The sequence below is a fragment of the Bos taurus genome, chromosome 6, assembly GCF_002263795.3.
Source record: "Bos taurus isolate L1 Dominette 01449 registration number 42190680 breed Hereford chromosome 6, ARS-UCD2.0, whole genome shotgun sequence".
Lineage (NCBI taxonomy): Eukaryota > Metazoa > Chordata > Mammalia > Artiodactyla > Bovidae > Bos > Bos taurus.
In genome coordinates this window covers 95,865,152-95,887,054 of record NC_037333.1, presented here as the reverse complement: position 1 = coordinate 95,887,054, position 21,903 = coordinate 95,865,152, and the positions used below count along the sequence as shown (strand labels likewise).

The window sequence follows — 21,903 nt, the reverse complement described above, 5'->3', positions numbered from 1 at the left end:
TTGGGGTGATAGTGAATGGCAGTTATGGATATGAGCCTATAAAGCAATGGGGTGGGGAGATCTTGAATGGAAATAGAAATTTGAGAGTAATCAGTTCGTACATGCTATTTAAAGCCATAAGACTGAATGAGATTACCTACAAAGTGAGGGTAGTTGAAAAATGAACAGGTCCAATGACTGAGCTCCAGAGCACACCAACTTCATATGGAAATAGCAGTGGAAAATGAGGAAAAAGTACTCAGGAAGGCAGGAAGAAAGCCAGAACAAGAGTAAGTCTCAAGCAAAGAAAGTGTTTGGATAAGTGTGAGTGATGGCTAAGTGTGAGTGATGAGCTGTGGCAAATGCGGATAGCAGTGAGGTTAACCGGGGCAATGTCATGGAGTGGAGAGGGTGAAATCTGACTGAAGTGTGCCTAGGAGAAAATGGGTAGTGTCAACTGAAGCAAAACACACAACCTAAAAGTTGCAAGTTAGGTTTTATTCAAAGACCTTACTGAGGACGATAGCCTGGGAAGTAGCCTCTCAGCTATCTCTGAGAAATTGCTCCGGAGAGGTAAGGGAGAGCTGGGACATATAGGAGTTTTTGCTTAAGAAAAAAGCATGTAGTAGGACATCAGAAGATTACTGCTGAAACAGGGTGGGGCAATCTAGGGGTAGAGGAGTAAGAATTTACCTACAAACTATTAGGTATTAGGTAAAGAACAAGCTACAAAGATATATTGTACAACATAGGAAATATAGCCAACTTTGTAATAACTATAAATGGAGTACAACCTTTCAAAATTGTCAACCACTGTATTGTACATCTGTAACATATAATACTGTACAGCAACTATACTTCAATGTAAAAAAGAGAGAAAAAACATTTATGGCTAATCACAAAGACATCACAAGTCAACGATTTTACTGCTTTTCTATATATGAGAAGAAGCAAGAGTCTGGGCATCTTCTTGAAATTATTATTTTGGTATATATCTCAACTATCTAGTGCCAATATTATGTTTTTCTCCACCCCAAATTCCTTGCCAGGTGGCTACAGTGGCTGATGGCTTCAGTGCAGGCAACATTCAGTGTTTACTGGCATCAGTTCAGTTCAGTTGCTCAGTCGTGTCCGACTCTTTGCAACCCCATGAACCACAGCATGCCAGGCCCCCCTGTCTATCACCAACTCCTGGAGTCCACCCAAACCCATGTCCATTAAGCCGGTGATGCCATCCAACCATCTCATCTTCTGTCATCCCCTTCTCCTCCTGCCCTCAATCTTTCCCAGTATCAGGGTCTTTTCAAATGAGTCAGCTCTTTGCATCAGGTGGCCAAAGTATTGGAGTTTCAGCTTCAACATCAGTCCTTCCAATGAACACCCAGGACTCATCTCCTTTAGGATAGACTGGTTGGATCTTGCAGTCCAAGGGACTCTCAAGAGTCTTCTCCAGCACCACAGTTCAAAAGCATCAATTCTTCGGCACTCAGCTTTCTTTATAGTCCAACTCTCACATCCATACATGACCACAGGAAAAACCATAGCCTTGACTAGACAGACCTTTGTTGACAAAGTGATGTCTACCTGCTTTTTAATATGTTATCTAGGTTGGTCATAACTTTCCTTCCAAGGAGTAAGCGTCTTTTAATTTCATGACTGCAATCACCATCTGCAGTGATTTTGGAGCCCAGAAAAATAAAGTCAGCCACCGTTTCCCCTGTTTCCCCATCTATTTGCCATGAAGTGATGGGACCAGATGCCATGATCTTAGTTTTCTGAATGTTGAACTTTAAGCCAACTTTTTCACTCTTCTCTTTCACTTTCATCAAGAGGCTTTTTAGTTCTTCTTCACTTTCTGCCACAAGGGTGGTGTCATCTGCATATCTGAGGTTATTGATATTTCTCACAGCAATCTGGATTCCATCTTGTGCTTCTTCCAGCCCAGGGTTTCTCATGATGTACTCTGCATATAAGTTAAATAAGCAGGGTGACAATATACAGCCTTGACGTACTCCTTTTCCTATTTGGAACCAGTCTGTTGTTCCATGTCCAGTTCTAACTGTTGCTTCCTGACCTGCATACAGGTTTCTCAAGAGGCAGGTCAGGTGGTCTGGTATTCCCGTCTCTTTCAGAATTGTCCACAGTTTATTATGATTCACACAGTCAAAGGCTTTGGCATGGTCAGTAAAGCAGACATAGATGTTTTTCTGGAACTCTCTTGCTTTTTCCATGATCCAGAGGATGTTGGCAATTTGATCTCTGGTTCCTCTGCCTTTTCTAAACCCAGCTTGAACATCTGGAAGTTTGCGGTTCACGTATTGCTGAAGCCTGGCTTGGAGAATTTTGAGCTTTACTTTACTAGCGTGTGAGATGAGTGCAGTTGTGTGGTAGTTTGAGCATTCTTTGGCATTAGCAGGCAGCAATTTTTTTATCTGCAGTCGATACAGTGATTAGGTTACTCTTTCAAGTTTTCTTCCAATGAGAAGAGAGAACTGGAGTGAGAGTTGGAGGAAAGTTCAGGTGAAGGGAGAGTGCTTTGTGGTTGCAAGAATTTCATTTTTTCCACACTAATCTGAATACACCAGCAGAGAAAATTCAGGAGAGGTGAGATTTTAAGGAGCATGTTTGAATAAAGAATGTCTACAAGATCAAGTACACAGTAGAGGAGCTCTCCTCAACTGGAAGCAAAGGCAATGCATTCATGGCACAGGAGAGAAGGGAAACACACAGATGTGGGTACATAGGCAGGTACATAGGAGAAGGAAATGGCAACCCACTCCAGTATCTTGCCTGAAACATCTCATGAACAGAGGAAGCCTGGCAGGCTACAGTCCTTGGGGTTGCAAAGAGTCAGACATGACTTAGCTCCTGAACTTGCGTGTAGCATTATGCTGGTGAAAAATTGTAGGAGTTCTCTTTTCTGCTCCAATTTTCTTCATGAAATAGGAAGCCAGGCTATCATTTGGGAGTGAGGATGGAGAGGCGGTTCTGAAAGTTTGAGGAGAGAAGACAAAGAATGAATTTTGAGTCTAAAAGGGTGTGGCAATGAGTGGAAAAACAGGGAGACCTAGACTGACTGCTGGAGACACTAAAGCCCCCTCCCGGGAAAGTAGTGGGCATGGATTTAATGTGAGATACACACGTGTGTGTGTGTGTGTGTGTGTGTGGGCACAGTGAGTATTTCTCTCTGATTACTTACAGCTACACCATTGGAGGCAGGAAGCAGGCAACAGAATGGGTTGACAGATAACATGACATGCTAATAGTGTATCAGATCAGTAATATTCCTCTGTGCTTTTCTCATTTCTCAGGTGGTTAAATGGTTTTAATTGGGAGGGACTGAAAGCACGAAATCTTCCATCACCTTTACAAAGAGAGGTATGGTAGCTGATATTACTCTCTTGATTTTTTTCTAGGTGTTTTTGTAAACAGAGTTTAAGTGTGTGATCATGTGTGCAAACTCAAGTATATGTATATAATAGATCTTAAAATTTTTAAGTTTTTAAATTTAAGTTAAAATGTCATTGCAGTTGTGATTCTATGCAAATATGATTCTATTACCTGTTCAATGGACCTTAGCTCAACTCTTAGGAATGCATTACATGTGAATCTAAGTAATGAAGGAGACCAGGTTGGATCCCTGGGTCAGGAAGATCTCCTGGAGAAAGGAATGGCTACTCACTCCAATATTCTTGCCTGGAGAATTCCATGAACAGAGGAGGCTGGTGGGCTGTATAGTCCTTGGAGTCAAAAAGAGTCAGATACGACTGAGTGACTAACACTTTCATTTCTAAGTCTCAGTGTTGGTCAGGCTGAAAGATGGTTCTAGAAATATAATATGAACCTATATGCAATTTAAAATCTTCCAGTAGCCATATTTAAAAGGGTTAAAAGAAATAGGTGAAATTAGTTTTAATTATTTTACTACATTAAGGATTATTATTTCCACATGTGAAAATGAAAGTGAAACTCTCTCAGTCGTGTCTGACTCTCTGTGACCCCATACAGTCCATGGAATTCTCCAGGCTAGAATACTAGAGTGGGTAGCCATTCCCGTATCCAGGGGATCTTCCCAACCCAGGGATCGAACCCAGGTGTCCCGCATTGCAGATGAATCCTTTACCAGCTGAGCCACCAGGGAAGCCCTTGGTAGCACCAGGGAAGCCCTTACACATTACATTTCAAATTGTAACCAACACAAAATATTAATGAGATCTTTCTAAATTTTCAAAAATCTCAAGTGGATTTTCCACTTCTCATCACATCTTAATTCCGACTAGCTACATTTCCAGTGCTCAGTCCCTGAGTGTTACTTTTTGGACAGAAATAATTATCTTAAAAATAATTTTAAAATACAGACAGAAATATTATATCATTCATTTTTCTCTCTGAATGCCTATCTCCATATTTCCGTTAGATGTTCCCTATAAAATTTTATCCTAATATAAAAGATTTTTATGCTGGAAAGCCTTCTATTGCTCATCCTTTAAAAACTTTAAATTTTAATTTTTTTAATTAAAAATTTTTGTGACAGTAAAGATTTTGTTGGCAGCACAGATATTTCTTCTGAATTCAGTTATAATTACATTTTTGTAAGATGCAGTATCAAACAACATAAATACATTATAAATTTTAAAGTAATTATTAAGCAAAATGCTTTGAAAAGAAATTATTTAATGTACTTGAGGATAAATATTATTTATTAATAAGTGGAACCAGATTCCACATCAGTTCTATTTCTCTTAAAAATTATTTTTATATATTGGGTTGGTCAAAAAGTTCGTTCAGGTTTTTCCATACCATCTTCCAGAAAAACCCAAATGAACTTTTTGGCCAGTCCGATAGATGAACTTGCTAAGAGTTGTGTTCACGTAAATAAGTAAATGAGAGTGGAGGGTTTTGTAATAAAATGTCACTTTGAACACCTGAGTAGTCTCCTTGTCTCTCCAAAACTCATTATGATGGATTCTAAATAGTATTTTCAATTATCTACCAGCTGATAATTCAATTAGATACTAATGAAAATTGAAGGCTAAAAATTGGAAACCACTTGATTTACAGAGTAACTGAACACCAGAGTCATTTCATTCTTTCAACAAAGTCATTCAAAACAAACATTTTGAATTTTCCCATTGTTTAAACTTCTGGAGACTTTATATGGGTCAATTAGCCATATAAAATTTCGATTGATGAGAAATATACAAAGTGGAAGAAGGATTCTGACCCATTTTTAAAGAAAAAGTATTTCCTTTTAAAATGTTTTCCAGTTTGAAAAATAGATATCACTTTTTTTCACCTTTTCTTTCAGAAATAACTTCTCAGGCCAGGTAGCTCCTATCAAAGGTAATTCTGGAATCCAGTCCATTTGTTCTAAAGGGGAGATCTCATGAGGTTGAGTGTGATTCAAAACTGATAACTGGTCATCTTTTCCTTATGCGTACCTTACAAGTGGCTGCAGTATAAAATCAGTGTTCAAATACAGGGAGCATTCCCATGTGTTCTAGCATGCTTTGTCAACATTATCCTCACCTTTGGTTTCATCTTTTCTCTACTAGCTCAGTGGACCCACAGATCACAGCTACTTTGACAAGTATCCTCCTGAAAGGGGGGTGCCTCCAGATGAGCTGTCAGGCTGGGACAAAGACTTCTGAGAGAAGGGAAGACGATCACTGCCTACAGAATCAAGAGGACTAGAAGTCCTAGTAATCCAACACTGATCATTTCTCTTTGGAGTTTGACACTATCTTTTGGAAGACCATTAGAGAAACGAATCCCTGCCCATGATCTGGGGGGAGGGGGGTGGGCGAGAGTGGGTGCAGAGGTGGTTTTGAATTATAACGTCTCATTTAGATGCTGTGAATTATTCATGTGTTCCATTCTTTGCTTTTCTCAAATGTTGAAGGCTGTCTTAGTCCCCTCTTCAAAGTCAGAACCATTTTTGTTAAAGGGACATTATCTTCTCTGCAATCTATTGCTCCGTCCTTATCATTCTTGTCTTGTTTAAGTCCTAGTAAGGTATAAAAAATGTCTTGTCCTTGAGCAACTAAGTCATTCAAATAGAAGGAAGAACAAGGGTTAATTTTGGAAAATTTCCCTTTCCCAACAATCTCACGTAAGCATCACGGCATCTTGAAATTGCGGTTTGCAGGAAACTTGTTAGTCAATAGAAATTCTTGATTTTTACCTGCATTCAACCTAGAAATAAATTAATATGCTTCTGAAAGTAGTCTGGGGAAAGGCAAATTTGAATATTAGTCCTTGGTACCACTTCCTAACATAAATGAGTTAATTCTTCCTTCCAGGTAATTATATTGTATTGGAGAACTTAGAAAAAATAAACAAAGCAAAAAATATTTTTTATTTTCCCGTGACCAGCTGTGGTACCTCAGAGACTTTGCAAAAGTCTTGTGAGAGGTGGTTGTAACGTGTGGTTAATTGAGGGGCCTTTGGAAAAGTTTTATCTTACATATTAAATATTTTCACAATCAACTTAGAAAATATGCAGAAACTAGATTGTGAAGGCTTTTACTTCCCCTTACCTGTGGAGGAGAAAAACTTCCAAAAGGTCAAAATGTTGACTCTTTGAGACTCTGAGATATTTTGGCCAGTTCTGTGACTGTTGCTATTAATAAACCAAGAGTATAGAATAAACACAGTTAATTTTTAATGAAAATCCCATTGGCAAATATTGATGCAAACCAAAATCACTGTTGCATTAATAATTTTTTAAAAAGATGTATGAGTCATGGGACTATTTATAATTTTAGATATGTAAGGCAGGCCAGCCGCTCGAGAAGTAATGCCCAGTAACAAGGACACCCGACATCAAGTCCCCTCCTGTCTCCTCTGTAGTCTTCCAAATGATGGGTAGATTTGTTTCAATAGTGTTGGATGCCAGTGCCTAAGAACTTTGCTAGTAGAATGTTTTTATGTGTCAATCATGATTATTCTCCTACCCTCCTTTCCAAATGGATAGGAAGCCGACTTTCTACCTTTCTGATCTAGCAGAGTAAAAATGACGTTTCTTCTGCATTAAAAAGTTCCATTAATGAAGCTTCTGCATTGTTGAAGCTCCTGGTTATATTTCCATATGCTGATGTTCTATAGGAAAAGCAACCTCTACCCACACTCCACCCATATTTTCAGCATTCAGAGAATCAGTTATCTGCTTTCTGAAGTGTTAAAACAGATGAGTGAGGCCCCACCCAAGAAGGTGCATCCTTAACAAATTATATTTCCACATTTAGAATCTTTTTGCTGAACCAAAGAATTTTTGTTTCCTGGAGTAGTATTTTTAAAGTTGTACATAGATGAAGCATTTTTAATAGGATTGACGTAACCCGCTTAATGAATTTCTAAGATTTTTTAAAGAGTTTTATTTGCATTTGGTTTGTAAGCGCTGTATGTTTTTCCATGTATATATTTTTCAATTACCCACCTATAAATGTAGGAAATTTATGTATTAGGTTAATATTAGAACTGTACAGTTATACTAGCAATGGTATTCTCAAAGGTGATCAGTAGTTGTAATTCAAAAACAGCTTACAAATATACAAATAAAAACCAACTTAGAGTACTACAAGTTTACTTTGGCTATGACTGGCCATGCCATTATATAATCTCCACATGTGGTTTTATTGGGTTTCCTTTAGAGTACTTTATAAAGATGAAGAAATGAGAGACCTAACCATAATATAAACCCAATTCTATTCTGTAGCTGGATGACCTTGGGAAAATGACTTCACTTTTTTGAGTACTAGCTTTCTCACCTGTAGAAAAAGGCACACTAAAATAATATGTACGTTAGGGGCCTGTTTTGGGGAGTAAGTTGATAGAGAGTCCTTTACCAATTTCAACGAAATAATCAATGCTGCATAGATGGAAAGTACTGTTACTATCTGTTAGAATTAAAGGGGCCTTAATAACCATTTAATCCTGAACTCTGTGTATCATTGGTATCTGTATGCCAACCATATCAATTAAATATAATGTCAATCTTTTCTTTTTGTTTTAAATCATGAAGTAAAGATAGTTAAGCTTTAGTGCATATGAAGAGTTAATCCTCACAAAAATGAAGTGCTTATTAAGAGCTCACTGCTCACCTAAGTTTCTAAATTCTAACTTTTTATAAATTAGATATGTAGGTATTCTTATAAAATATAGAAAATTATTCCCCTATATACATATCCTTCATATTCCTAATCATTAAATCATTCCTAATCTGTCTTTTCTGGGTACAAAGTTGATTTTTCATTCTTGAGCCTCTTCTCTGTGGTGTCAGCTTTTCACAATGGTAATTTCCTATTTTCTCTAAATATCAAAATGTCTGGGGTGAGGAGAATGTTGTGATGACAAGGAAAAGATTTGGAGTAAAATACTATGGGTTTGAATTCCTGCTCTTCCTAGATATGTGTGACCTTGAATAACAAACCACATATTTATTCATCTATAACTTAGAGGTGGTATATGTAAAGTTTTAGAATATTGGGCCAGAATATTATTTCTTGTAGGTCATTGATAATAACCATTTGGAAATAAATATATACATATATATCTTTTGGTATAATAATAAACTCTTATTTTTTATTGCCAAGTATTATACTAGGAGTATTTACATCATTATTTCATTCACACAAGATTCTAAAATAATTATAAAAACACTGATTATTAACTGCCTTGAAAGCTAAATATTGGCCTCAAATATGCCTTTCATTTTCAATTTAGCTGTGATGGTTTTTCATGGCTTAGTTCCAGTTGCTATAACAATATAACAAATTCACCCACAACTTCTTAGTTGAGCTTCCCTGGTGGCTCAGACAGTAAAGAATCCACCTGCAATGTGGGAGATCTGTGTTCAGTCCCTGGGTTGGGAAGATCCCCTGGAGAAGGGAATGGCCACCCACTCCAGAATTCTGGTCTGGAGAATTCCATGGACAGAGGAGCCTGGCAGGCTATACAGTCTATGGGGTCTCAAAGAGTTGGACACGACTGAGTGACTTCCACTCACTCACCTCTTAGTTGCTTGGATTCTTCTTCTAGATTCGGTGGATCAGACATTTGGACAGCACATGACAAAGATGACTTGTCTCTGCACCACAGTATCTGGGACATCAGATGGAAAGATTCAAAGACTAGGGTGACTCATTGGCTGAGAGCTATAATTACCTGAAGCCTTGTTCACTCATGTATCTGGAGCCCAGCCTGGGACTTCTCGAAGACTAGGACTGCTGTCCAGCGTGCTTACACACATCCTCAATGTGGTTTGAATTCCTCACGTTATGACGTCATTAGAGTAGTCAGACTCCTTTTGTGTGCCTTTGAGAGCAAGAGTTCCAGTCAACAAAGAGAAGCAGCACTAAACTTTATGAACCAGCATTGGAGTCACACCTCATCACTTCTGCCATATTCTACGGGTGGAAGCACAAGCCCACCTGATTTGTGGGGAGGGAACAGAGGCTCCGTTTCTTAATGAGAGTTTCAAAGAATTTGCAAGAAAGTTTTAAAACCACCACAACCCACTGTCTGGCCACAGGCTACTTATATTACTACCTTGTGCAAAATAAATGCATTCCCTCTCAAGAGCCTCTGTAAAAAGATCATCTCATGATATCAGACTCAAACCCAAGGTCTGGGATCTTGTCATCTAAGTTCCATTCAGGTGTGGATGAAGACACCTCAGATGTGATTCCTTGGATATATTCTTTTAGGTCAAAACGCCTGTGACCTAAGTTAACAAGACATCTATTCTCACACTCACAGCACTGAATGGTGAGACAACCAAAGGATAACCACAACAGATCCTTGCATTCCAAGAGTGAGAAAATTAGAGGCACAAAGCCTTCCATAGAATTCTGAAATTTAGTCTGATGCATGTTACCATTTCACTGCTTAGGGCTCAGTCCCACTCCCTGTGAGCTGTTTGCCATAGCTCTTGGCTCCACCCTGTAGAATCTTGGCTCCACCTTGTAGAATCTTGGTTTTGCCTCTGAGTTACCCCCTTTTTTTTTTTTTCTGTAAGATATGGCTAGTATTTGCCACTGACTTCTTAGCCTGTTTCCCGACTGTACATGTTTGAAGGTAGAAATGCTTTTTTCAATTTGTCTCTCTTTCTTTACTCCAAGATGATATATTTTCTTTAAAAATTTGGTGAGTTTCATATGTATGAATTCATGATCCACTCCATTAGGCAAAAGCTACATGCACAAATCTTTTCTGTGAGGACGTTATGGAAAAAATGATGCTTAGAAGTTCTATTCTTTAAAAATAGAAGATGTGTGTAGCACATGCTTCAGATATTGAGAAAGCCTTTTGCCTATTTGAAAGGCTTGGTAGTCGGCCTCAAAGATGCTTTCCAGGGACCTCCCTGGTGATCCAGTGGCTGAGACTCTGTGCCCCCAATGCTGGCAGCCCAGGTTTGATATCTGGTCAGGGAACTAGATCCCACAGCCACAACTAACAGATACCACGTATCACAGAGAAGATTGCATATCTTGTGTGCCACAACTAAGACACAAATGAATAAATAAATATTTAAAAACAACAACAGAAAAAAAAAAGATGCCTTTCAATGAGTCCAGCTTATGGTGTTCATGCCCTTTTATAATCACCTTCCCTTGAGTGTTGACTGAATCTAGTTACGTCCTTCTACAAATAGAATAAAAGTGATGGGAAGTCGCTTCTGAGATTATGTTGCCAAAGTGAATCTGCTTCTGTCTTGCCTGCCTTCGCTTTCTCTCTCATTTGCTTGCTCCGATGGAAGCCAGCTGCCATGACATGAACTTCTCTATGGAGGAACTCATGTGGCAAATAATTAAGGAAACCACTGGCCAACAGCCAATAAGGAAACGAGGCCCCCAGTCCCACAGCCTGTGATGAACCGAATTCTGCCAACTGCAAGTAGATACTCCTTTGATTGAGCCTCCGGATGAAAATATCACCTTAGCCAGTACTTGGTCAAAGCCTAGTGAGAGTTCATGAGCCAAAGGAGCCAAATAAGCAACTCCCGGATTTGGGACCTGTAGAAATGGTGAGATAAGAAATGTGTGTGTAGGAATTAAACCACTAGATTGGGAAGGAAAGACAGACATGAAGTGGGAGAGACAAGAACAAAGTGAACACGAGAAGATAAACTGGCAAACCAGAACCCGTAGAGACAAATGAGGATCTATGTCTGTCTTTCAAGGTTGCCGACTTTGGCCGTATGGGTGGCTTGTAGGATGAGCTGACACTTTTATACACCTCGCTCAGCATTGGCAAAGGAGATGCCAAAGGAGCAATCTGGCTGGAGTTGGAGGAACCACAAGCCTGGCTACTGCCCTTCACCACCAACGCGAGCCAGTGTATCAACAGAAATGTGCACGAGGTGCAGCTGTGCTTGATCGTGCACCGATCTCTAGAATATAAATATGGCTGCTACTCGCCGACATTTGAGGTGTCTCACAGATACAGGCAGATGTCTCTTGTGGCAAAGCCAGATTCAGAATTGCATAGAGAAGGGAAATCTGGGGAATATATTTCTGGCTTAGCTGAATTAACACGGTACAAAGTCACTGCATTTCAAACCTATATATATCATTATTCTTATGTAATTTATTTAGAATCTTTAACTAATGAGATCTGCTTCCTGTCTTTCTACCCATTTTCACTTATCAGTGTATACAGAGCACAGGCCACGTGACTCACCTAAAACCGGCAATATCAATTTGTCTCAGGCGGTTTACAGACACGCTCTACACTGAGTTCAACCTGGAGCATTTTCAGTTTTGGAAAGCATGAAACCAAAGCATTTTTGTTTATTTAATTGTTTGTTATGAATTTAACATGGTATAATAAAAATAACAAGAAATTTGTTTTGATAAATATTAACTAGGTGGACATGCATTAAGAAAATAAGAAGCAGGACTTCCCTGGTAGTCCAGTGGTTAAGAATCCACCTGCCAATGCAGGGGACATGAGTTTGATCCCTGGTCTGGGAAGATTCCACATGCCACAGGATGACTAAGCCTGTGTGCCAAAAGAAGACCATGCCTAGAGCCCGTGCTCTGCAACAAGAGAAGCTACCAAAATGAGAAGCCCTTACACCACCACTAGAGAGTGGACCCCACTCACAACAACCAGAGAAAGCCCATGTGCAGCAACAAAGACCCAGTTCAGCCAAAAATAAATAAATGGACTTATTTTTTAAAAAAGGGAAAAGAAAAGAAGAAGCAGAAGAAAATATGATGAGCTCAAGGAAGACACTGGCAATGTATCAATCCTGGAAACGAAGTAGGCCGAACAGGGTAAGAAGAGTGAAAATATTCAGGTATAACTAGAAATACTTAAAAATTCGATCCATGAATCGAGGCCAAAGAAAGTAAAGAAAGGCTAATAAAAATATTAATATATATATATATATTCTTTATCAAAGGGATTAAGAGGAACCTTCTTATACTCAGGCATAGTGAATGTGAAGAAAAATATTTAACGTGTTTCTTAATCGATTCATTCTACACTTATTAATTAAGCACTGTTCCAGGCACTCTACTAGGCACTGAGGGTACAGCAGAAGGACCAAATTCACGGTCCTAATCTATATTCATATTTATTGGATGACCTGGTAGGTGAACGGTGATGATCTCAAGGCAGTGTGATCATGGATATTTTTATCTATTGCTACATTTTATACACTGAACTTCTATTTTATGATCATGAACGTTTACTTTAAAAAATACACTTGAAACAGAGAGCTAGGCTCGATACTAGAAAAATCATTGAAAAAGAGAAAGGACTGGGGAACATCAAATACAAAGTCCACTCCATCAAATCATTCTAAAGGCAGGTGACTGACATACCCTATCAGGCTTGTCCAGCATTAAGCTTTTACTTAAATCTTTGCCTCAAACTTTTACAGATGCAAGTTAAGGCTTTTGGTTGTTAGCAGCAGGTGATTTACTTTGCTGGGTGTTTTTAGCTGTTTTTAGGTAATACCTAGTTATGCGTTTGCCAGACTTTCTGACTCTTGTCCCCCCAACCGTCTCTATCATCCTCAGGCAGAGTATCTTCTGACACCAAATTTTCTCCACTAAATACATATGCATAAATTACTTAACTAGTTAATGAACCAACTGATTGAAGGATTCTTTCAACACATATTTGTGTGTCTTCTCTCGACCAGACCTGGTGATTACTAGTGATCAACATAGACCAGACTCCTTCCATCATGAAGCATATATTCTAATTCTAAGAGGATGACTGTAAATTGTTAAACAGATGGAAGGCATTACAAAATGTAATTCAACATAAAATCTGGATATTCATAGAAAAAATATAAATTTAAAAGCTGTATCTGTAGCTTATACCCTTTGGGCTTCCACCTATTGATTAGTGAGAGGACATGAAAAGTCTCATCTAGTTTAAAGTTAATCCAATGAAATAATTTATACAATCTTTTTAGGGCAGTGGTTCTCAAATTTTGATTGATATCAGCATTTGATGGGGACTAATACAAGTATCAAGGCCTAGGCCCCATTCCACTTGAAGTAGCCTGGTCCTCTGTGGGATTTATTAGCTCCCCGGGAGGTCTCCCTGGCGGCTCAGACAGTGAGGAGTCCACCTGCAATGCAGGAGACCTGGGTTCAATCCCTGGGTTGGGAAGATTCTGTGGAGAAGGGAATGGCTACCCAATCCAGTACTCTTGCCTGGAGAATTCCATGGACAGAGGAGTCTGTTGGGGCTTTAGTCCATGGAGTTGCAAAGAGTCAGACACAGTGGAGGGACTAACAAATAGGAGGTTCTAGGGGCTTCCCTGTTGGCGCAGCGGGTAAAGAATCTGCCTGCAATGCAGGAGACACAGGTGACACGAGTTTGATCCCTGGGATGGGGAGATCCCCTGGAGGAGGAAATGGCAACCCACCCCAGTATTCTTGCCCGAAAAATCCCATAGACAGAGGAGCCTGGAGGGCTACAGTCCATGGGGTTGCAAAGAGTTAGACGTGACTGAGCACACACGCACTTGTACTGCAGGCCACGCTGTGTCCCCAAAGTTACTGTGCTGACATTTATTCTAGAGCAGCTTGAGTCCCAAATGGGAGCAAGGGTGTCCTCTCCTCCTTCCTTCCTTTCACAGTTCCCTCTGGCTAGAAAAGGGTAGGCTTTTCCCTCTTTCTTTTCTCCCTGGACTTTTCTTACATATACAAAATTCTCTGGTCTCTTAACAAGGCCTGATCCTTTATAAGCTAAAGGAGATAGAGGAATTTAGATAATCCTTTCTCAGGATCAAAGCTTGGCTTTTGACTTCCAGAAGCTTAATGTCAGCTGAGACTTTCTCTGCTACTTTACTGGAACTCATCCTAATAGGCAGGTGGATGCTTCTAGAGAAGAACCAAGATTTATTCCAAGGAAGGCAAAAACAAGATCATGTAAGTAATTCAAAAGGAGAATTATTTGCTCTGCAAAAATAAACAAATAAACTTTTTCATCACAGTGATAAACTCTGTTAATATAGTTAAATAGGCTAATGTGACACACTGAGCCTGAGGAGAGGTGAGAATGGATTTGAATAACTGGTAAGGAAATGCTTTCCGGAGTAAGTGACATTTGAGATGAGATTTGAATGCTAAAAGGGAAACAATCTTGATACAGTCTAGGAAAAAGTGTTCCATGCAAAAAAAAATAAATAAACAAATGCAAAAAATGTTGGGGTATTAATGAATTTGGCATGTTGGGGAAACAGGAAGAAGTCTCGTAAGTTTCCAGAATAATGAGAGCTCAAAGAGGTAGGCAGGACCAGATTAGGAAAACTTCCTATACCATATAAAGTGCTTGGGTTTATCACCAAAAAAATATGAAGCCACGTGATTTTTTTTCCCTTTTAGAACAGGAGAGTGACTTGAGCTGATTTATGTTTTCAAAAGATCATACTGGTGACTGTGCTCTGAAGGAGCATAGATGGGGGAGTGAAGGAAGCAGACAGACAAGTTAGCAGGATGTTGAAATATTTAATTCAAGGGAAAACTAATGGGAACTGGTTCAGACTAGAATGTCAGACGGATCACATAAAAGGAGTGATCGGTAGACTGAGGCTGTGTTTTGGAAAGTAACAGGTAACAGGCTTGGATGGGAAGAATGAGATAAAGAGAAGAAGAAATAAGAACAGTTCTTGAGATTTTTGAAGGTTCTAGGTGAGTAAATAGATGTATACAGGTATATATATAGGTGTGTACATAAGTATCTGTAAGTATATATATGTGTGTGTATGATTACATATAATTTTAAAATATTCCTCTTCTAAGAACAGCATGTGGTCTCAGTAATTTTTCAGATGAGATTGCCAGATATTGGTGATTACATTGTTCAAGATTAAAAAAAAGGAAAAGGATTAACATCTTAAGCATTTATTGACAGGCAGTGTGCTAAGTACATTATTAATGTTATTTCAGGGCTTCTCTGGTGGCTCAGTGGTAAAGAGTCTGCCTTCTAAGGCAGGAGACACAGGTTCGATCCCTGGTCTGGGAAGATCCCACATGCCGCGGAGCAGCTAAGCCCGTGTGCCACAGCTACTGAGCCTGTGCTCCACATCAGCGGAAGACACCACACTGAGAAGCCCAAGCGCCACAGCTAGAGGGTAGCCCCTGCTCGCCACAGCTAGAGACAAGCCTGAGCAGTAACGAAGACCCAGCAAAGCCAAAAAGAGATACATAAGATTATAAAATAAATAAATAAATGTTATCTCACTTGAACTTTATGCCTCAATTTTATAAGCAATTGTTTCTACTACTTAATAGATGAAAATTTACCCTGGAGGGAAAAGAAACTAACACACTTCAAACATGTATTCAGCCAACATTTTAAAGGACTTTTGGTGTGCGTTATAGTCATAGTTGAAGGTCAGCATGGATTTAAAAAAAACTGGAAAAAACAGTTCTAGATCCTACACATTGTATGCTGTATTTTCTGGGTGCAAAACTAGTTAAAAGACCGTGCCTTTCATGGACTAATTTAAACCAGACATAACAGTAGTGCTCAAATATATCCTCAAGCATATGTTGCTCCAGGTGTCAGTCAAAATATGTACATCATATAAAAGTAATGTTGTAGTGGTTTTAGATGGTGGAGTATTTTAGCTTTAATCCTTCTTCATGTTAAGTTCAATTTCTGCTACTGTTTTAGCTTTTTTTTTTGGAATGAAGCAGAGTTGGGATACCAGCTGCTCTAAAAATCGTCTTCACTTCCTAGATGTATCACATCTTTCCTTTGCAAGAGTCTGCATACCCCTCTTCTATGGAATAGACCCAATCTACAGACCCTAGGGAAGCTTTCCTAGCCCTCTGTGGTTAGTTTTCTTCACTTTTTTTCCAACTCAAACTGAATACTGCTTATTCCTAGCAGGGTTGTGCCATTAAATTTATCTTATGGTTTTCACATAAGTCTTACTGGTTTATTTTTGCTTCTATGACTTGCATTCATGCAGATGGGTGCATACTTGCAAGTATGCAAATATGAAGATAAGTGAACAAGGTTATTTTTAGTGGGAAGAAGTATATGTTCAAAAGGTTGTTGACTACTCAGGGAAATTACCTATAGAATCATGTTATGAACCAATTTATCCTTTACTCCAACTTCTCTCTAGATGGACAGGGTAACCTAAGGATATATGGAAACACATCAGAAATCCATTCAAGCCAAGTGTGAAAATATAGACTAATAGAAACAATAAGCAATACCATTTGGGCTCAAAGTAATGTGTTGCTATCAAGAGAAAAAATGTACTTTCTTGTAAACCAGTGCTTGTGTGCGTACTAAGTCGTTTCAGTTGTGTCCGACTATTTGCAACCCCATGGATTGTAGCCCACCAGGCTCCTCTGTCCATGAGATTCTCCAGGCAAGAATACTGGAGTGGGTTGCCATTTCCTACTTTAGAGAATCTTCCTGACACAGGGATTAAACCAGTGCCTCTTACGTCTCCTGCATTGGCAGGTGGGTTCCTTATCACTAGTGCCACCCAAACTAGGGGAATGCCAATATTTTTGGGGTGTGTAGCCTCCCAAGTAAACAGTTTCAGGCCTGGAGTAAAATTCTTATTTGCTTGCTAAATACTAGGTCACCACTCTACTCACACCTTCCTCTTCCACTTGCCAGATTGCATTCATCTTTTAATTTGTTTTATTGCCTGAATTAGAGCTCACAGCTACTTCTGCTACTGCTGCTGCTGCTAAGTCGCTTCAGTCATGTTCAACTCTGTGCGACCCCATAGACGGCAGCCCACCAGGTTCCCCCATCCCTGGGATTCTCCAGGCAAGAACACTGGAGTGGGTTGCCATTTCCTTCTCCAATGCGTGAAAGTGAAGTTGATCAGTCGTGTCCAACTCTTAGTGACCCCATGGACTGCAGCCCACTAGGCTCCTCTGTCCATGGGATTTTCCAGGCAAGAGTACTGGAGTGGGGTGCCATTGCCTTCTCCTACTCTTATTCAAACTCTGGGCATTTATATTTTCAACTTCTACTATGTTAGATTTTTTGTACTTGGTGCAAGCATGTCTGAAAGACAACTCGTCATCTTTCATCCCCAAATCCTGCTCTTCTTACCAGTTCTCTAGCAAGAAGGTCAAAGAGTACCAAACTTGGCCTCCATAGCATAACAGGCCAACTAACCTATATAAAGATACAACTATCAATTCAACACTTTGGACTTAATCCTCAATTTAGGACTCTGGTATTCACTCTGCCTTCATTCTTCACAACTGCTCTCCATCAAATCAAACTTTCACCAGTTTTCTCAATTCCTTTGGCCCATCTCTCCTTACAGATGACTCCACCTCCTTTATACTTACTATTTTTAGTATTACCTGTGTAACTGTAACTCCAAGTTCTTATCTCCATACCAGACCTTACTGCTAAGCTGCAGGCCAACAGGTTTCTGATCGCATCCATCTAAATTTTCTAGTGACCACAAACGCAGTTCAAAACATAATTCCTCATTCTGCATCTCTTGTCTCTGTTCAGGATAACATCATCTCTTGTTGGGTTTATTTGAGCGCTTTAGAATTGTTCTTGTTTCCACTCTACATCTCCATCAGTTACCACTTGTACTTCTCTAGTGTTTATTTTTTTTCCAAAACACAAATTTAATGATGGAAAATTATCCAATTCATTTCACTTAAAAGCACTTCATCCAAATTAAAATTGTTATATGTTAAATTAAATTTTGGGGAAAGGATTTTTAGATTTATCAAAGAGATACTTGGTGCACTAAAAAGTAGATTGGAAAAAATAACCAAGTATGCAGTGCAATAAAACTAGAACCAATAATAGAACCAAACAACTATTCAGTAGGAAATTACATTTTTTTTCCCCCAATGACTCTGAGTTTTAAAGATGACTTTAAAACATAAAGTTTCAAGGTAGAAATTAATTTTTAAAAATGAGCAATGCATTTCAAAAACCTTTGGGATATAGTTAAATAGTACTCAGAGGAAAATGGTTATTCTTATATGAGCTTGCTAAAACACTGTAAGAATTTAAAATAAGGTAACTCCAACTGAGCTTTGCAGGTGGCTCAGTGGTAAAGAATCTACCTGTCAATGCAGGAGACACAAGAGACACAGTTATGCTCAGTCATGTCCAGTTCTTTGTGACGCCAGGGACTGTGGCCCACAAGACTCCACTAACCATGGAATTATCCAGACAAGAATATTGGAGTGGGTTGCTATTTCCTTCTCCAGGGGATCTTCCCAGACCAGGGATTGAACCTGTGCTCTGGCATCTCCTGCATTGGGAGGTGGATTCTTTACCACTGCACCACCTGGGAAGATGTATGTATATATATATACATATATATATACATACCAGAAAGATTTTGTTTTGACCTAAAAATCTTCCTCTATCTTGTAAGTCATACTTATGGCACTCTACCACCTTGCAGTTAAATGGTTGATTATTTTCCTAAGCCTCCTTTAAATGTCTCCATCATTCTCAAGCTAAGTAATGTGAAGGTGGATGCAAGGGAACTCTGTCACATTTGTTACCAACTTGAGCTACTTAAAGGTGAACAATGTTAGACATGATGCTGCTGCTGCTGCTGCTGCTAAGTCACTTCAGTCATGTCCGACTCTGTGCAACCCCATAGACGGCAGCCCACGAGGCTCCCCCGTCCCTGGGATTCTCCAGGCAAGAACACTGGAGTGGGTTGCCATTGCCTTCTCCAATGCAGGAAAGTGAAAAGTAAAAGTGAAGTCGCTGAGTCTTGTCCGACTCTTAGCGACCCCATGGACTGTGGCCCACCAGGCTCCTCTGTCCATGGGATTTTCCAGGCAAGAGTACTGGAGTGGGATGCCATTGCCTTCTCCAAATATTAGACATATTAATGTATATAAGATGCTATTTTCTGTATTTTTAACCAAGGATTTAGTTAACTCAACTGATGGTTAGCGCCCCAGGGAAGCTGGGGCAATTTGTTTTTATACAAGTGAAGTGGAATGATTTTGAATTTTAAAAAGCTCTAGTGCTTAGAGTAAGAACTGCCGTTCTGGGTTTTGTTTGCCCCACTTTCAGGCGCATCTGATTTGTGTCTCTATTTGATAGGTCCGGGAAATGCATGGTAATGACTGTTAAAAATCTCGCAAATTTAATAAGTATTCAAAGCATGGAAAAAGACAGCATTTGCAAAATGTGCCACGTTCTCTGTGAAAACTGATCAGATAATAATGTGACAAAAGGCACTCCTGAATACAATTTCCTGAAAAAGTTTTAATTGAATATGTGTGATCAAGAGGAATTCCATTGTAGATCCATGTGGCGTTTAAATAAAGAGGTGAAACTATTTCTTGATTTTTTTGTTATTACTTCAGTGCAGCAATATTCTCTCACCAGGCAAATCTAATAGCTCATAATACTTTTTTAATGATTAATTTTTATTGGAGTAGAGTTGCTTTACAAAACAAACTAGAAATAGAAACATAGACTGGAAAACAAATGTATGGATACTAAGGGGAAAGAGGGGATGGGAGGAATTGGGAGACTGGGATTGAGACATATATGCTATTGATACTAGGCATAAAATAGGTTAAAAAATAAGAACATACTATATAACACAGGTGACTCTACTTAATGCACTGTGGTGACCTGAATGGAAACTCAGAATGCTTTGGGGGCAGAAATATCTGGCTGAGGGATGCACAGAACACTCTTTCTCTTTAAAAACAATAAAGGTAAAGGAGAGAGAGGGAGTAAGAGAGGCAGAGAAAGTAGGAGTCAGTCTGTGCTCAGTCGCGTCTAACTCTTTGTGACCCCATGGACTGTGGCCCACCAGGCTCCTCTGTCTATGAGATTTCCCAGACAAGAATACTGGAGTGTGTTGCCATTTCCTCCCCCTCCAGGGGATCATCCCAACCCAGGGATCTCCAGCGTCTCCTACATTGGTAGGCAGATTCTTTACCACTGCGCCGCCTGGGAAGCACTGGGATGAGCATATGGGATTCACAGAATACTCTTTCTCTTTAAGAACAATGAAAGTAAAGGAGCGAGTTAGGAGGAGGAGGGGAAGTAGGGGTCTGCAGCTGCTGCTAAGTCACTTCAGTTGTGTCCGACTCTGTGTGACCTCATAGACGGCAGGCCACCAGGGTCCCCCGTCCCTGGTCTAGGAACATTTAAATGCAGCCTCTTTGAAATTCCGCTGAAGAGCCTCACAAAAGGATACTTTGCTCACAACAAAGAAAAAGACAAAACCCTTTGATCTCCAGGGTTGTCTAGAATTGTCCCCTTTGGAAGCAAGGGCTGTCCGAGAACTTGTGCACAATGGCCAGTCACACTCTGGGTAATTGTGGAAGCTGGGATGCCCTTCAACAAGCAGTGTTGGCACTTCAGACTAATAACTGGACTCCATCTAGTGGTCATAATAACACACCGGGCTCTAGCTGCTTCCAGAAAGAGACCTCACACCAAAGCAAATCAACCAGCCCTGTTCGTGAGATTCAACTTGCTGCTGTGGTCAGAGGGGGCTGAAAGGACCAAATAAAACAACAGCAACAACAATACACGCAATCTCAGGCACTCTGCTACCCTCCTTTTGCAGGTAGGAGCCTGTGTGGCTGAGACCCTGTTGGTCCTATGGTACTTTTCTCACTGGGATGGTTTGTGTGATGTGTTTTATTATCGTGTGAAACAAGAGAGGATGGTGGGCGCAGTACTGAACGAAGCCTCAGGAGCATCGTCTCTGCTGTGTGACTTCTGGCAGGTCCTGGGGCTAAACCTCCGAGGGACCGAGTCGGCGTGTCTAAGATGAGAAGGTGAGACGCAAAGGTTTTCACCACTTGTCTATTTCATACCTGCCAGGCCCTCTGTCGAGTGCTTTGTGAAACTCAAGGACTTTAATGTTCAAGAAAGAGATAAATGTTTAAAGGGTAAATATCTAAAATACTTTCTGAAAGTTACCAAATTTCATACCTGAGCATCACAAGAGTTCCTTGGAGATGTCTGAGGGTTAGATAATTACTCATAGGTGTAAGAATGAGGAGGTGACAAGAATAGTAAACTTTCCCTATGTCTGTGACTGTCCACGGCTGTATTCTTGTCCACATCTATTCTTTCTGTATGAACACTTATGTAAATATATACATATAAATATACATACCTCATAATCAATTTTAAAAAGACAGATGACCACTCAGGGAAAGCCTTGGGAACATGAGTAACAGATTAAAATTTTATATCTTTAATGTATCAAGAATTCTTACAAATGAATAACTTAAAAAAAGACTCCTTAGAGATAAAATGAGCAAAGGACATAAACAGGTCATTCTCAGAAAAGAATTACAGAGAATTAAAAGTCTGTTAAACACATATTTAAGCTTTACCAGCAAAGAGATAGGCTAAATTATTTTTTAAGCAATGAAATTAGTTTTAATTACTATTTAATTATGCAATTATCTAAAGTTAATTATTAGTAAC

At 39.5% G+C, this 21,903-nt stretch overlaps 1 protein-coding gene across 3 annotated transcripts in view; it reads left to right on the top strand.

Annotated features, from left to right (window-relative positions):
* The window catches only part of PRKG2 (protein kinase cGMP-dependent 2), a 136,439-nt gene extending 116,662 nt beyond the window's left edge, over window positions 1-19,777 (top strand). For 2 of the 3 annotated variants that reach the window (XM_024993286.2, XM_024993289.2), the window contains 2 exons: window positions 3,291-3,357; window positions 5,535-19,777. In XM_024993286.2, coding sequence (XP_024849054.1) covers window positions 3,291-3,357; window positions 5,535-5,630 — 163 coding nt within the window. In that variant the 3' untranslated portion in view covers window positions 5,631-19,777. The remainder of the gene's footprint in view (window positions 1-3,290; window positions 3,358-5,534) is intronic. The other variant, NM_001144099.1, reaches the window with a different exon arrangement.
* The last annotated feature ends 2,126 nt before the right edge of the window (window positions 19,778-21,903 follow it).